Source organism: Sander vitreus, chromosome 4, assembly GCF_031162955.1.
Source record: "Sander vitreus isolate 19-12246 chromosome 4, sanVit1, whole genome shotgun sequence".
NCBI lineage: Eukaryota > Metazoa > Chordata > Actinopteri > Perciformes > Percidae > Sander > Sander vitreus.
In genome coordinates this window covers 3,340,343-3,357,549 of record NC_135858.1, presented here as the reverse complement: position 1 = coordinate 3,357,549, position 17,207 = coordinate 3,340,343, and the positions used below count along the sequence as shown (strand labels likewise).

The 17,207-nt window shown below is 41.8% G+C and overlaps 1 protein-coding gene across 2 annotated transcripts in view; it reads right to left on the bottom strand.

Annotated features, from left to right (window-relative positions):
• Positions 1-16,188, bottom strand: part of pdzrn3b (PDZ domain containing RING finger 3b) — a 105,924-nt gene extending 89,736 nt beyond the window's left edge. Inside the window, exons 1-3 of one of the 2 annotated variants that reach the window (XM_078247720.1) lie at positions 15,076-16,188; positions 8,808-8,894; positions 6,561-6,668 (exon numbers count right to left, since the gene is read on the bottom strand). In XM_078247720.1, coding sequence (XP_078103846.1) covers positions 6,561-6,668; positions 8,808-8,894; positions 15,076-15,789 — 909 coding nt within the window. In that variant the 5' untranslated portion in view covers positions 15,790-16,188. The remainder of the gene's footprint in view (positions 1-6,560; positions 6,669-8,807; positions 8,895-15,075) is intronic. The other variant, XM_078247721.1, reaches the window with a different exon arrangement.
• Positions 16,189-17,207: the final 1,019 nt, after the last annotated feature.

Here is a 17,207-nt window from a genome sequence, read left to right as displayed (position 1 = left end):
GTAGGCCCAGACTGTATGTCTCCGCAAAAATCATCAAGAGCCGGTCTGCCTTTGAGGACACAAGATGTTTAAACTGAGTGGAAAATACAATATTCTGTGTGTGTGGAGGGACAGAGACAAAAGCAGCCTTCTGGCTGCAGCGAGGCATAAGCTCACCTCACACCATCTCTAGACTGACGTCTCCACATCTTAAACCCCCCCCATATGGAGCAGTGGAAAACAAAGGTGTGCTTGTCCTCACTTCTTAAAACCAGCTCTGCATAGGGCAGCGGCTACCACCAGAAGCTGATTATGGACTCTTAAAAGTTAGATTTGATTTAATGTCCTGCTCCTGCCTCAGCTGGACCACGGGGCACAGGAATGTGACTCGCTGCTAGGATTGGCCTGCTTAGCCTGGGGTGGATTCATCCTGTCTAGATCCAGGCAGGAGAAACAGAGCAGTGCCACATTCAGTTTGCCCATCTGGGGAATAAACACACTGCCTGCACAGGGGCCAAAATCCAATAAAGAGCCTGACAAAGGCCTGCTTCTTGCCTAAGAATGCCAAAACAACATGTGATCCCCCTTAGGGAAATAACTTCTATGTCTGTTTCTCATAGCCCTCCGGGTCAGAAATAACGCCTGGGGAACCTTTGGCACATGTCCTGCTAAGGATGCCATGTGCTGCGACAACTTATCAGTGACAATGGGGTCCAGCTAATCACATTGCAATCTTACGATAACTGACATGCCAAATACATATTCAGATGTGAAAACTGCTGTCAGATACAATGACATTACATGTGCTCTGCTTTGGGAGCAATACTCTGTAACAATCAGTGGATTTATGAAGCATACACAGCTTACACACACTGAAAGTGTAAAATTTTACTTCAGATCAGCGATGTACAACATGCCATAAAATACAGCGAGAACAGTACTGAACACTTACTGAATCAACTATAATGAAACGAAGCTGTATGGCATCACAGGAAAAAGTGATGCATCTAATTTGCAACAAAAGGCAGCACTTTGCTTCCAAACTTGCCTTCTCGTTGCCTAATAAAGGCTCATTGACACGCATGCTTCAGACCAACCTCCCACACAGCTTACTTCGCATTTCAGTCAGTCACTGCTAAGTGCTATCTGTCGGGGTTTTGAGCTGTGTCTGGCCTGGTGACTTGACACTTAAGTAACTGTGGGGAGGTTTGAGGTGTTTAGTGGCTCACTGTGGGTAGCCTCGCAACTCATACACCTAGTGTCAAGTAAGAAACTGCAGATGTGCTGCCTTAAGCAGTGTCACAGTTACAAATTTAGATGTGAAACTACTCTCAGCAGCTTAAGATACAATGCATTATTTTTGCAGTACTAATGAGATAAACTATTTTTTTCCTCAAGTTTAAAACATCTACAATGGAGTTAACTAGGCCAAAAGCCCATTGATTCTTTGATACTTAGTATAAGCTGTAGCAATATGGTCATGGGAACAGGTTATGTCAAACACAATAAAGGTAATCTGGGTGTAGGGAGTTACAAAGTCTCAGGACAATTTATCCTTTGCCAATAATAAAAATGCTATATTTAGAGCAGCCTATTTCGCATTTCAGACATGCTCGATTGTGACCCCTGGCATTTCTCCACCACATTCCTCCTGCTCTTCTTGCAGCTAATAACTCAAAAAATACATTATGCATCTCAAACCAGGTTAAATGAACAGAGGTAACTGCCAGCTATTCCAACTTGTATCATCTGTAACAAAACTGTGCCGGCACAAACACGCCTGCTATTTTTGGTCCATGTCTTCCGACGCTTTGTTGTATCAGACAGTTGACGCTGAATGAAAATGTTGGTTCTGTTGACTTTGAGCCTTGCAATCTCCACTTTTCGATTCAAAGGACATCCAGTATACATTTTTATAAAAACACTGTCTTAGCAGGGACAAATTCCTGCCCCCCCCCCCCCCTCCATCCAAAAACACACACACAACCTCAGCCTCCATAATAGAACTGGATTCTCCCAATGTCAGTTTATTTTAAAGTAGTTGTTGCTGTTGCCCTCTTCGACCTAAGAATGTTTGCCAAGGATTTACAAGGCGACATTTACGACGAGCAGCCCAGGCGTCTCCATTCTCTTCCTATTTTCACACTCAAAAAGCCCACACAGAAAACATCCCCTCCACTCCGAGAGCTCAGGCACGGTTCTGGGATTGTGACATTGGCTTAGTTGTGTTGCACAAGCAAAGAGGCTTGACGAAAGTTGAAGGCCAGTTTTTCTAGGAAAAAAACGCAGCAATAAACTCTTGCCGGAGTTCCAGCATTGCTCAATGTGAACATTAAAGAAAAAAAATGCTGGGATTACATTTATATGGTAGACATGTTCAGATTTTCTAAAAAACATGCAAGTATACAATCAGTCGGCTGTAGTGCTGCAGAGCAGACTCCTTCATACCAGACCAATCCCCTTGTAACACTGAATCAGAACTTATTTATGAAATTCCGGCAAAACACGGATCCTGACCAGAGTGCTAAGATTTTTTAGCTTGCGGAGGGGGCTTGTGAAAGCAAACACAGCTCGAGGGTTTTTATGAAGAAAAATGTCCGGCTGAACAAGGAGGCATTCATGTGCTGATTCAGACCAGCCTGTAGCTCAGTTAGAAGACAGCCATCTGCTATCACACTCCCCCGCTACGAGCCTTTTATAGAAGGATGAGCCGTGGATCATCATGTACTGTACATGTTACATCCATATAGACTAGAGCAGTGGTTTCCAACCTTTTTTCCTTGGCGCCCCCCCTACTTATGTCTAAGAAAAGCTGAGCCCCCCCGCCTCCGAAACCGATGTTGAGGTAACTCTTGAGATAGAGCCTTACTTTCTTTTTTGATACAGAGGAGTTATCAGCACTTTTACGTTTCTCTGCTATGTTTCATTCATAAAATAGTGATGCCGTGGCGGCAGGAAAAACAGCAAGGGTCCCAGGTTAAGAGGTCCCGGAGGTTTGGCCTACTAAGTAGTCTGCCTACAATTTTAAGCAAGAACAAAAATACATAGTTTTTATACAGACTTTTGTATACATTATATATTCTAGTGTATTATTATAATTTGTTTAACATGTGCAAATATTTTTTTTTTTTACCTCAACCTCAAACCAGATTAAGACTTGCGCACCACCTGTGATCTTTGCCGCCCCCCTGAGGGGTCCCCAGACCCCAGGTTGGGAACCACTGGACTAGAGGATGGATACACAACCGGGTTCAGAGAGATATTCAGAAATGATGTTCGGGTTCGGGTCGTGCTCGCTCCTGAACATTTTTAATTTAAAACAGCTTATTATGTAGGTAGCCAATGGGCCTGTTTCACTTGATGCAAAGGTTCGTTTTTGTGATCAAAATACATTTAAAATATTACCCTAACATCCGTCTTCCTGTGTTTATGTAGCTGTGACGTGCGCTTGTTGCCCCTCATCTGTTGACATTTCTGAATGCCTTCCTACAGCTGCTTAATAAAAGCGGGCTTTCCACACAAACAAACGTACATGTGTCATTAGTATGAGAAAAAAATGAGATTTTAACTGGGTCTTGGATCGGGCTCGGAAATAAATATCTTAATGCCTGTCGGGCTCGGGGTTGGGTTCGGACGGAAAAATGCGGCCCGATCCTCACTCTAATATAGACTTACTGGAACTAACCCCTCTACTACAGAGGCTAGTTTTAGTGTTTAAAAATTAAACATTAGCATTTTCTGAATTTGATCTTTAAAGCTGCACTAATCAATATTTTTTAAATATTAAACGTGGATCAAATGACTGTGTGACGAACCCCCTGAGAGTTAAGGCCGTTTTATGCTCCACGCAGAGCTTTCTCTGTAGCCTACGTAAGTGGCCTGATGTTGATGCTTGTGCGCTGGTGTGTGCGTCGAGCCGGCGTGTGTGTGTGTGTGTGTGTGTGTGTGTGTGTGTGTGTGGGGAGTGTGTTAGAGCGAGGGAGAAGTGAGAGAGTGACGGTGATTAGCTTCGGAGCGAGTACTGACTCTAGAGGCATAGTGGGAGAAACAAAGTGTCTCCCCTGTGCTTTCTGACCACAGTGGGAAATAAGTTGGGGGGGAAATGCAACGCTACCAAGCCACGGCCGAGCGACGTGCGTCGCTGTGACGTGTAGTTACATTTTCCGAGAGGTGCACGTCAGGCTACGGCGTAGGGTCCGGCGTAGACGCAGAGGGGGTCTGTGGGGGTACGCCGTCAATTCTACGCAGAAGCATAAAAAGGCCTTTATTCCCAAACTATACAGTTCCCCTCAGCTGTATAGAGCGTTTTGGCTTCTTTTAGCTCATTGTTTTTGGTTTTCCAACTCTGCTCTCATCAACCTTGAAAAAAAAAAAAAATAATAATAATACTTTTTTCTTTTCAGCTTCAACTGCAAAAGCTGATTTAAGATAAACTTTTTTAGATTGTTCATGAAGCTTTCTGACTTTATCAATTAAGTCAGTTATAAAAGGAAAAATTTGCTGTTTCAGCTTCTTGGGATTTTCTCTTTTTTCTATCATTGTAAACTGAATATATCTCTGAGTTTTGGACTGATGATGAGAAGTAATCATTAGCGGCAACCGTGATCACGCAAAAAAAGACACATCTTGTTTAGCCATTCTAAAAACACCTGTGGCTGCTTTAAGGACCTCTGGTGTACTTTGACGATATCTTCCCAGCAAAGATCATCCACTGAACCTATGAAATGGTTTCTATAGATATGTGTGAAAGCCGCCGATTGTAAAAAAAAAAAAACTAAAAAAAACAACGCTAAATAGGTCGGAGTTTCAACCCACGTGAAACTGCCTTTGGGCGCTTTGTATTCAATTCCTTTGATTCACCACTGTAAACCAGAGTTCACAGACCCAATCACCCGAGGTTAAAGATGCAACCCACACAATGTCAAATGTGCATATGTCGTTATTACGTTGCATTTCTTATTGTGGTCAGGAAAACCATGACATGGAACTTTTTGCTTTAAGCAACTAACAAAGAGGGAGTCTTCGGAATATGAACCACCTTCACTATCAGGTTTCCCATCTGATGAAAAGCACCCATGTGGAACAACAACTCTGAACTGTCTATACATTTCTACTTCAATGGCTGAATGATTTATTGTGTTGCTTTTTGTCTAGTAATCCCTCACGTCTTGAAAAGAAAAAGGTCACTCAATAGGGTGCTTTGCTACCTCCTTAGGCTCATCGCGTCCTCTCTGCTTAAGTATTCTCTTCATTGGAGAGATTTCTGTGACTTCACCCACAATAGCTCAAAAACAAGACACACAAGTCCAGCATTATCCTAAAGCAAAATCTGTACTCTTTTTTTCCTTTTTTCTTTTTAAAGCCGATGAAGGGTGAATGGCTATCTCAACACGAAATCCTACACAAGATATCTTCTCAAGTAACCAAATACAGCAACAACTGGTCCATTAACATGATTCCCCAACCTTCATACACGCCCAGGCTAAGCTCATTAAAACAGGACACTGCAGATGCATGCAAAGATACACATTTTAGTTCCACTCGTACACGTTCATGTGACATATGAGCTCATCTCTCTTCGCTCATCAGCTTGTGGCCCACTTGGAGTCTTTTGTTGGCCTCAAGTCTCCAGGATGCGAGCGAATCGCTGCCCTTTGTAGTCAAGTAGCAGGGCGCTTTGAGACACTTGATTGTGTTACTGGAAGATAAGATATGAGGCCCAACATGTCACATCTTAGTAATGGTGCTGCCGTACTTACAACCACGATATTTAGAACCAAAGCGTGAGGCTTGTGCCAGAGGACTTGTGGCATTTTTGTACTGACTGCATAAATGACAGGATAGAGTGATCAACGCAGCCCAGATGTCAGAGTCGTCTTTTCTTGTAAACACTTTCCACAAACATCTCTGTGAGCAATGTGCCGGTCAAAATGCTCCGGGGCAATTTCACTGAGGTTTGACAATAAAGCCGGCGTCAAACCATATTTGTCATCTTGCGGCACGCGGTAATACACACTTGTAATCCACATAAACATCTCTGTTCAATGCAGCCATTGTGTAAGATTATGCTTGACAACTGTTGTATAAAAGCAACCTTTGTGAAGTTGAGTTTTTCAACGCATCCCTCAAGTTGACCTCAGGGTGAGCTACCCTTTCCACACAAGATTCTGTTTCAAGGAGAGAGGAGGATGCTACCCGACAGCTCTGTCAGAAGGGATTTGTCATCTAGGAAACGAACACAGGGCTCTTTCTCACTCAGCAAAAACAAAGACAGACAACCCTGCCTCAGCTTTAAATCAGTCTATCTGCAGTGATGCCCCACAAGTGTTGATTGGTAGAAGTACTGTTTATGTTGAAACGTTTGCTGCCTGCAGGATTTACTTTCTTGAGCTGAAATAAAAGCCCAAAATGTAAATGCTCAAAATTCACAAGGAGCATACAGTACATATTGAGTGGTGGGTTCGTGCTTCCTCACTGTCATCATCTTTATAGGGCAGACAGCAGCTGTCACATAATCCAACTTCCCCATCTAGAGTACAGAAACCTCCTCCATATGAAATACTACAGTGTTGGCCACATACCTCTATTATTCTGTCGTGGATTTGAAGGCCTTCTTCCTTGTCCGCCGGACCTTCCTCGATGATCTTGGATACAAAGATTCCTTCATTCGAAGTGCTGTCATTGTCGTCCTATGGAATAAATAGCAGTTATTGTCTGTGTTCCGGCAATGTTTAGGAGAATAGTGGCGTACACATTTCTAAACGCAAAAATCTTCAAAATTGGGGCTCATCCAGTAGGAGCGTTCGCCCCATGTTGGCTGAGTCCTGCAGCGGGGCGGGTTTGAATCCGACCTGCTGCCCTTTGCTGCGTGTCATCCCCCATCTCTCTCCCCCTTTCATGTCTATCCACTGCCTCTACACAATAAAAGGGAAAAAGCCCCCCAAAAAAATCTTCAAAATTTAGCACTGACGGGCACGTGGCTAGCTCACCTGGTAGAGCAGGTGGCCGTATAAAGAGGTTTACTGCTCGACGCAGCGGCCACAGGTTCGACTCCGCCCTGTGGTCCATACTGCATGTCATTCCCCCTCTCTCTCCCCTTTCATGTCTTCAGCTGTCCTATATAAATAAAGGCCTAAAATGCCCAAAACATTATCTTAAAAATTATATATATATATCTGATACGCTGATATCTTAACAAAAGAAGTGTCCACTCAATCTCTCAATAAAACTAGGTTACTGGGAAGATTATGCAGTTTCCCCCTAACCAAACAAATACTTTTTGTGAGTCAGATAACATTAAAAACACCAACATGAAAAAAACATCTATATAGTCACCCAACAACACCCAATGACACACCTTTCCGTCCATATATATATATATATATATATATATATATATATATATATATATAAATATATATATATATATATATATATATATATATATATATATATATATATATATATATATATATGATTGTTATGATGCCAGTTGAGATGAATGGAAAAATAAGTCTTTTTGTAATTTGGTTTAAACAAACCCTTTAACCCTGCCCTTAAGTGTGGACTTAAGGGTTAGCTTTAACTTCAGATGCTTCCCAGGCCTGATGGGGCAATTCTGGCCTGCAAAAGGGCCTAAATGTTGACATGTGGACATGTTGGATGGACACAAGGTAGTCTACGTCCCACACTGTGGCCTTCAATTTATTGGGACACTTAAAGAAGTCACAGCGCTAACTTTAATTAATTATTTCTGGTCTGCTTCCTCTTTCAGGGGCATCATGTACAGTACAGTGTTAACTCGGCAATGCTTTGCTACAAATCTTTTGACAAACTTACTACTTTGCTTTACAACTACCCCCATCTTCAGAGTTGTAGACAAACTAGCTCTTCCAGAGACCACAAAACCTGGCAGCTGATTGCTCTTACCAAGCCATGCCAGAATAACAGCCACATAAAGCACATGTGTCAAAGGGCTACGGGGATATTAGCTATTTCCATTTTAATGAATAGCTTCTTACGCAGACTGCTGATTTGAGGCGAGCAGGGAAAGCGAAAGCCAAGTATTATCTCTGCTCTCTTATGGTTGGGTTTGATACATGGTTCTGTCACAAGAGCGAGAAAGGTTGCAAATCTACTCTGGTAAAAAACACCGCTTTTTATGTGTAGATCTTTTTATAGTTTCCCGCTATAAAAAGTTTTACTATGGTAATCTATGTCACTGCAGAAAAGTGCGTCACTGTGGCAGTGAAAAAAAAAAGCCCTGTAACAGTTGAGTACAGTCCTGATGAAACAGATATGGGGAAAACCATTTCAATAGGACCTCCGCTGCAGAAAGAAGCTCCGTGTACGGAAGAGTTGTAACCAGTGTTGAGATATTTTCAACCCTTCACTCAGCAGAGTGTGTGGCATCATTAATGACTTTCACCTCAGAACCCCGAGGCAGAAAACATAGTAGCTGTGAAAAGACCCTTTCCTCTCCTCTGTGTTTACCTCACCACTGAAATCCCCTCAATTAGAGACAAAACAACTGCGGCCAAAGCCATTATCCCAGACTTAACTCTATTAAAAGTAATTATAGTTTTTTTTAATCTGTAATGCCAAATCCGCTAAACCAGACCAATATATAAACACAATAAAACTTGATAGATGCGGTCCATCTATCCACAGACTAGAAAACACATGCATGACTGTCTAAGCTGTGTCAGTCAGTAATGAGAAAGCCTGTGGTGCTTCAAGTATGTGCTATTCATTCCTGGGTTGCCATATGACACTTGGCTGATCACCGGGGGAGATGAAACCTCCAAGACGCTCGGCTTTCAACCTACCGCGCATGGCCTTCCTCCTATGATGTTAAAACCCAGAGATCCGTCCTCACGAAGAAGGACAACCGTCAAGCTTAAAGTCTCGCCTTCCTACAGACAGACAGACAGACAGACAGACAGAGGAGAGACACGTCAACACAGAGATGGCAGGAGTTTATAACATGATAATGCATTACTAACTCCAGGTGAGCCAAAATGATTCAACTGGGGACTTAAAGAGGAAGAACAGAGCAGAAAAAAATGAACAAATTATCTAACTAATTAAACGATAACAGAGGTGGTCAAACACATGAAAGGACAAACACCCTCCTCTACACCAGTGGTTCCCAACCTGGGGTCCAGGGACGCCTCAGGGGGGTGGAAAAGATCACATGGGTCTTTATCTGGTTTGAGGTTGAGGTAAAAAAAAACAATATTTGCACATGTTAAACAAATTATGATAATACACTAGAATATATAATGTATACAAAAGTCTGTATAAAAACCATTTTTGTTCTCACTTAAAATTGTAGGCAGGCTACTTAGTAGGCCAAACCTCCTGGGACCTCTTAACCTGTGACCTTGCTGTCATCAGGTCACCTGCTAGCTGCTATCATCCTTGTTTTTCCTGCCGCCACGGCATCACTATTTCATGAATGAAACATGGCGGAGAAACGTAAAAGTGCTGATAACTCCTCTGTATCAAAAAAGAAAGTAAGGCTCTATCTCGAAAGTTACCTCAACTTCGGTTTTGGAGGGGGGGGGGCTCAGCTTTTCTTAGACGTAAGTAGGGGGGGGCGCCAAGGAAAAAAGGTTGGGAACCAGTCCTCTACACAATAAGGGGTGGTGTAAAAGTGTAACAGTGAAAACTCTGGCTTAATGGCAAACCTCTATTTACCGTATATCTTCACTAGGGCTGAACAATTCATTATTTAATTCATTGATATCAAAATTGCAGTTTGAAGCTCAAATTGTAAGAGCTAAATTAGCCAATATAACAGTTTACAGCTTCTTCTTCTAATGTGTAGGAAATTAAAGTTTTACACACCGCTGACATATTGTTGGCATATTCTACTTAGCTGTAGCTAATTGGGGTTAATTCTGTGAGTTAGTGAAACAAAGAAGAGCCTGACGTTGTTATTGACTGTTCTCTATTAATAAGCTCTCTGCCTGCCTGTGTCTGCACTATTAAGAATAAGCCACAGATGGTTTCGGCAAAAGATAACATTGTTTACTACACAAAAAGACCAAAAAACTGGCATGTCTTTCTAGAAATAACCATTCTAGCTTATCAGCTAACTAAGACAGACAGGTAGCTAACTGATAATGTTAGCTCTGTACTTATCAATGTAAATGACAGAGAGCTGGTGGACAGAGCTGTTGGAATTGCAAGGTTAAACTTTTAGCTACATTATGTAGGTATGTTATGCTTATCAACCAAAAAGCTCTGAATCTCGACCCTCGGTACTTAGGGCTATGAAGCCGTTCATACAGTAAATCTGTGAAGCTAACATTAGCTTAAGCAGCTACAGTGCTGAGCTGTCAATAGTAGGATTAGGGGTTGTAAATTGGATATTGTAATTGTTATTATTAAATAGAGGTCCACTGCTAAATGTCATAATTATATCTGGATGTTATTGAGTAATGACATGTAATATCTTAACAAATTTCGGCTAAATTGATCTGTTCTTCTATGGAAAACTTGCCAAGTTTACTTCAAATTTCACTTTTCCCCAACTGACTGGTAGTGGAAACAAAGATCTCTGGCAGGACCTCAAGATAAGTTTGTGATTATTCTTGGTAAAAAATATCTTTAAAACTGTAGGCCTAGAGTTTATTTTCATAAAAAAGAAATCTATCACAATTTTAGTCGCAATCCCAATATTGGTAAAAAAAAGAAAACTACAATTGAATATTTTTTTCAAAATCAGTCAGCCCTAACCCTCACCATTCTCCGAGGCTTAGCCAGCCCAAAGGCCAAAAGTGACCAGTCCAAAGAGCCAACAGCCCTTCCCTCTCACAAACTGTTGTCCTATGTAAATTAATACACAACAGAACCACTTACTCAGTGGCAACATGACATGAAATCCCCTGGGAAACTCGCAAAGTCAGCTCTTAATCTGTTTTTTTCAAGCAGGACTCAGAGGGGAGTTATGAGGTAACATCATTTCAGCTGCCACTCCAGTATGCTGTGACATAGAGAGACTAAATATAAAGCTTGGCATGTACAGTGTCCTGACTGCCATGTATTCTAAAAAGACCATCATGTGCATGTCAGGCCATTCAGGAATGTGTGCTCCTGCACTATGCCTGGGCAGCATTAGTGACACATGCTTCCACATTAAAGAGACTACAGCCGTTACTGTCAACAAGAAGACAGTTGGGCATCAAGTGAAAATGCAAAAAAAAAAGTAACAGGCTACTTCATCCACTTGAGTTATACTGAATCGGCCACAACAAATTGGATGGATTTTAAAGGTGTTTTTTACATTTCGTCCTCGAGAGCCATTAAAATGAACTCAGTGTAATTAAGGAGAGTTCTTTTTCCACATCTGTGAACACTCTAGCAAAACTCTAATCCCCAAGAATGAAGTTAATCTCTTCAGGAGGTTGTGTATTTACTAAAACAAAAAGGTATGCCTAGGTGATAAAAAAACATGTCCTTACCACCAAAAACCATACTGACATCACTTGGGGGGGGGGGGGACACATGGAACCTATGTCAAGTAAACAAACGTTTAACATTAACTTTAATGGGAAAAGAAGAACGGGGCAGTTTGTTACTGAGGAAAGAGAGCAAACAACAAAGCAGTGAAACGTTGCTTACTGGTGACTTGGCACACTCACAGCGAGCCTTCACCTCAGCAACAGTCACACTTTCCGAATCTGTCCTGCATCAAACTGCTTCTCCTCCGTCTGCCTCCTAACATAGTGTATCTACTTATAGTGTAGGTAATGTAATGCAGAATGAAAAAGAAAAATATTCATTCACAAACTATTGGTCTGTGAGTAAAAGGCAGAGTCTCACTCTAGCCTCCTGGACTGTCATCCAGGTATGTGGTGAGTGGTGTGCCCTCTTTTTTTTCTGCCTGTGTCAAGTGTGATCCTGTGTGGGATACCGTATGTGTGTATATATATGTTCTATGTCTTTTTTGTGTCTTTGTTGATGTCCTGTCATGAGCACACTGAAGCAAATCCCTAGCAACTTGCACCGAGTTGTATGGCAATAAAGTATTGAATCTTGAATCTTGACTCTGTGGCCTGGTCATCGAAATTTCAGATTGTGGAGGATGTTGTTTGGTAGATTTCAAATCAATTAAGAGGATTATTACTCAGTAAAGCTAAGGTATGTATACAGATGAAGCAGCAGCTTAAACAATGTCTTTCATCGAATGGTTGCGTTCAAATATAATAGCCTAAACTTATGTGTTCAGTGACTTCTGGATGACTTTTGTTAATGTGATCTCTGTCATATTCAATTGGCACCTATGCGTTCGAGATAACTAATGGACTACATTATTCTGTTACATTATCTCATAGATTCATGCTTTCAAATTAGACCAAAATTAGCCTTGTGAGATTAAACCCATGATTACCCAAATCAAATTCAACGGAGGCTCAATCGGTTTGATGTCTTGTGATGTACACTCTTTATCGCATCAAGTAGCGCAAACACGATCATCCATAGCAGCTGAAGAGGAACTCGGGTCAAAACAGAGATCTCAGGCTGAATGGAAAGAGTGACAGCAATTCTAGCAGCCCTGAAGACAACCAGACGGAGAGCTGAGCTTTTTGTTTTTGCTTTGTTTTATTGCTCTGGCTGGCTCACTGAAGTGGTTTGAAAAGTGTTAGGACTATTATTGGAAACTCAAGTCAGTTATTCCACATAGCCAGGTCATCCTAATCTCCCTCACAGTCACACTGCCTGGATAATAAAAGAAGACATTAAAATCCTCCATCTGGCTCAGGAAGCCTAAGCCGAGGAATGATGCAGACGCAAAAAAAAAAAAACTAAAGTAAAGTAGGTTAACTCGTCATGATGGGCCTATATTCCCTCTTGATGATAAGGAAGAAATATGTCACAACAAATCTGCTTTAGACACTTCTCACCATGGAAATTTGGATTTGTGAAATATGGCTAGCAACGGATGCAATGCATTTAGTTGTTCCAGGTTCATGGCATTGGGAATGCTGGCTCACTAGCATGGCTTCAAAGGAACAGAGCCATCATGAATGTCATTACCTGGGCTTTTCCTGTTTCGACAAGTCAAAATATCCCGTGAGAGAGGTTGGAAAGGCAATACATGTCACCAAGTCTGATAACAATTGATCACTGACATCATGTTGGGCCCTGTGAGAGTTTCAGTGGCAGTCTGCAAGTCGCCCGCCTCCCACAGCTAATCCCACTTGTGATGCTCCGTTTCATATTGCCATGAGTGTATTGAGGTTCTCCCACCAAACAATCCTGCTCTCTGCTTGACTGGACCCAATGAATGAGCCTTTCTAGAGAAAAAAAAAAAAAGCTTTCCAACAAACCACATCATCCACAAAATGTAGTTTCTTCTTCTCCCGACCTGCTCTTTCTCTTATGTGAGTGGTTTCCGGAACAATTCCCGTATCTTTTATGTATGTTCAAGGCGTTTTAGAACAAGGGACTTTATTCCTTCGGTTAACGTTAGTAGAAGTAATACACTGAACGTAATGCTCAGTGGTAGGACTGAAATGCCTCTCTCAAACGAACTATGATAATCAGCTGTGCAACTGGCCCAGCAAGCTTCTGTATACCAGCATGAGCGATTTCTCCATTTCCCTGCATCGGTGCTTTTAAGGCGCAATTCACCAGTCTACCGGAACTAATGTTGCTGGAAACTGAGCCCATAACAAACAAATGAAACCACCAAGAAAAAAAGGCCAAAAAAATAAATGAGAGCGTAAAAAAGAGTAAAGTCTTTGAAATATGTCACTTAAACAAAATGTGCAGATGTGTAAAAAAAGAAACTTCAGTGACAAAAAAAACAGAGAGTTAAGAGGTAAAATTAAAAAAATAAAAATAAAGTAGGACAACAGCCAAGAAAGGTTCCCATTCATCCACATTACTTTATGTAACACTGTCAGCAGTGTGTGCCCAATCAAAAGCTCCTCCTCCTGTTCTTGGACAGATTTTATAACTTAGCCTGATTACAGTGGAACCACTCCCCTCTGCTGATCACAGCAGCAGAGCAACCACCATACACTAATTCAATTTATTAACTGACTTATGAACTCCTGTATCCTTTATGATGTTGATAATTGGTCATTAAAGGAGGCATTAGGTTTTTAAATTTGAACCATAAAACACCCTTACACCAGGGTTCATGGACCCTTTCCTCAATATGAACCTGATTTAGATACATTATTAACCAGTGACCAGCAGGAAATCCTACATATTTTATCACTGTAGGTGGATAGGAACAAATATTCAATCTGTCTCATCATCCCAGTGTGCCGTATCCACAAAACATTGAGATTTTAAAAAGGACTTTTAGCCCTCCAAAATACTGATATTCACTGTCTTCCACAACACTCAGTGCAACTGTGGTGCCAGTAACTCTTCTACATCCATGATTCTAATATGTTAGGATTATCTCGGGAAAAGGGCGAACATTCGATGACAGAAAACCTCAAACAAGCATGCTGCGAGGAGGCAATATAACTGGAACCTGGCTCTAGTTGTGTACAGAACTGCAGTAAATATTTGGCCCTCCCCCATTGACTGCCAGCTGGCCAGAGGCACAGCTGACATCCATGTCTCAAAGCAGACAGTGAAGAAACTAACTTGTGAGCACTGTAGGACCCCTGAAAACTTGATTTCCAAGCAGTACAATTCTCAGATAAATCCTCAAAAAGTTAATACTTTCATCTGGGGTGTATCTATCCAAACCACATGGAGGTCCAGTAAACTGAGATACTGAGTCCCAACTATATTTAAAAGTTATATTAAGGCCCTGAAACAGTTGTAGGCCTACAGCAGGATGTCAGTTAAGATGGACCAAACTAGGCTACTGTATATATGTTTCTGATACATATTTATGGAGAAAATGTAGGCTACTGCCTGGGTCTACACTATCAGAATGTACTTTTGGGAATCAAATAGAAACTAGTTTGAGGTAATCCTGTAGGTGTCTTTTTTTATTTTATTTTATACTACTAATTATTGCAGGTTTTCCCTCAGTGACAGGGAGAAAGTAACTGTGGATTAGAGGAGGGGGGGGGGAAGAGTTGCTTGTGCTCCCTGAAAGTAGAAACGGCTTACCTTGCAGGAGAAAGCCACGGTCTTGGTTAAGGAATCGATCCTCTCGCTGTACTCTGTGAATTTCTTCTGATATTTCAGAGCTGTCATTTGCAGCTCGGTGTGCACGGCGGAAAGTTGTGCCAGGAGTGACTTCTCTCTCTTGTTGGCTTTAATAGTCTGCTTCTTGAACTCTCTATCCAGGCTGATAATTTTGCAGTGCAGCGCGCTGTTGTGCGCCTTCAGGGCTCTCATACAGCAGTGGCTGTTTAATTTCTGCTCTTTATGAGTGAGCACCAATCCACAGCCGCTCTCGCATATCCCCACCGGTCTGTAGTCGCAAGTCTCCCGCATATGAGCATCCATGTCCCGGAGGCTAAGCACCTCGTTGCATCCTTTATTCCTGCACTTCTCCGGGGTGTAGTCGCACATCTCGGCGTGCTCGGCCAGATGCTGCAGCTTCACCACCGCATCGCAGCCCCTCGAATGGTTGTCACATTTGATCTCCAGCTTCAGGATGAGGTTTTTCAGAGGCAGGACGTGGTTCAGCTCTTTGGTGGAGATCCGCTGACATTTGACGGGGCAGCTGCTCTGCTGGACGACCCAGGGCAGCACGCAGCCGGAGCAGAAGACGTGACCGCACGGAGTCGTTAGCGGGTCTTCCAGGACTTTATTGCACAAGTTGCATTTAAAATCCGGGTCCACGGTCCCCTTGAAGCGGTCCAGCTCGAATCCCATGGTTTTCAAAGTCCAAATCCAAACTTGTCGACTCCCCACCCCCGCAGATCTGAGTCGGAGCAGTGGGGCGTTTTTAGCTGGTCATCGGTGGAGAGCTCACAGACCGACTACAAGTACAAGCTCCCCTCACTGTCTAAACTCTTCTAATTGACCGAGACTTTTGGTGCCTTCAGGTGCGCCTCGTAAGCCTACACTTTAAAAGTTTTAGAAGTTTTGTAAGCCTAAAATGTAATTACTTTAGTTAACTTTTTAAGTAGAAACAACCTTGTTGTGGAACTGCAAAATGAAAAAGACAAAATCTGGATAAAGTTGATTGTTGTTAGAGGCTATGACACCTAAACGTTATACCTTACAAATAGATATGTAAAGTTACAAAAATGCCAAACTTGTAGGCCTATTCTCTATTGATAACACCGCAGACGTGGTCTTTGTCATAAAAATATAAAATGTAAACTCTCATACGCTAGTCACGTGACCTAAACCGGCAAATGCAATGATTCTAACAGTCAGTGAAGGCAGCATGTCTAGTGGAAATGGAATTCTCTACCGTAACTACTCTATTAACTGCGCATATGAGGTTGAGAGAGGCATGATAAAATATTTTTTTAGTTTTAAAAGAGGTAGTTTAACTTATGCATCTACTTGAAACCACTGTACACAACATGGTTTCATTTATTGATTCGAAATATGGGCTGATGAAAACTTTTTTAGACTAATATGATACATTATATAGCCCACTTGACCTAGAAGGCCCTTATTTGTTTTCATACATAGTCTAGAATTTAGATGCAGCCTACAGTATGTATAGGGATAACAATGTAATTTAACAGTGTAGATAAAGTACAACATGGAGCCCTATAGCTATATTTCTCACCTGAATATTTCTAAGTGATAAACTGCCAAATTCCCTACATAAATGTTAGACAAGCTGACATGACAGTAAGATATTTACAACACTGTGGGTGAGCGTTCAGGCATGCACAACCCTTGTGAAAACAAGCAACTTTGGAAGGACATTACGAGTACAACCACAAGCGAGACTTTCAAGTTACAACACACTATAAGGAGGAGATCAGGTAAAAGTTGGGAAAAGCAACACCGATCACAATGTGCGGTTTGAAAATGAATATTTGAGACACCATCATGGGAGTCGAGTTTGAACACACTCCTTATTTAAAGAAAGCAAGGTATTACACACATTATCACTTTTCCAATTGAGTGCATTTTCAATCCCAGTAGGAGGCCCTATACTGACTGTAATTGAATTGTAAATGAAATGCCAGTGGGCACATTGGATGTGTTCAGTGAAGGAAAAGAATAGCCTCCGCTGCTTAGGCAGGAGCACACAGCCTGTTGATTCAGACCCTGCCTTGATTAGATACCCATTCCAACCGGTTGCCTCCTCTTTCGGAAATCCA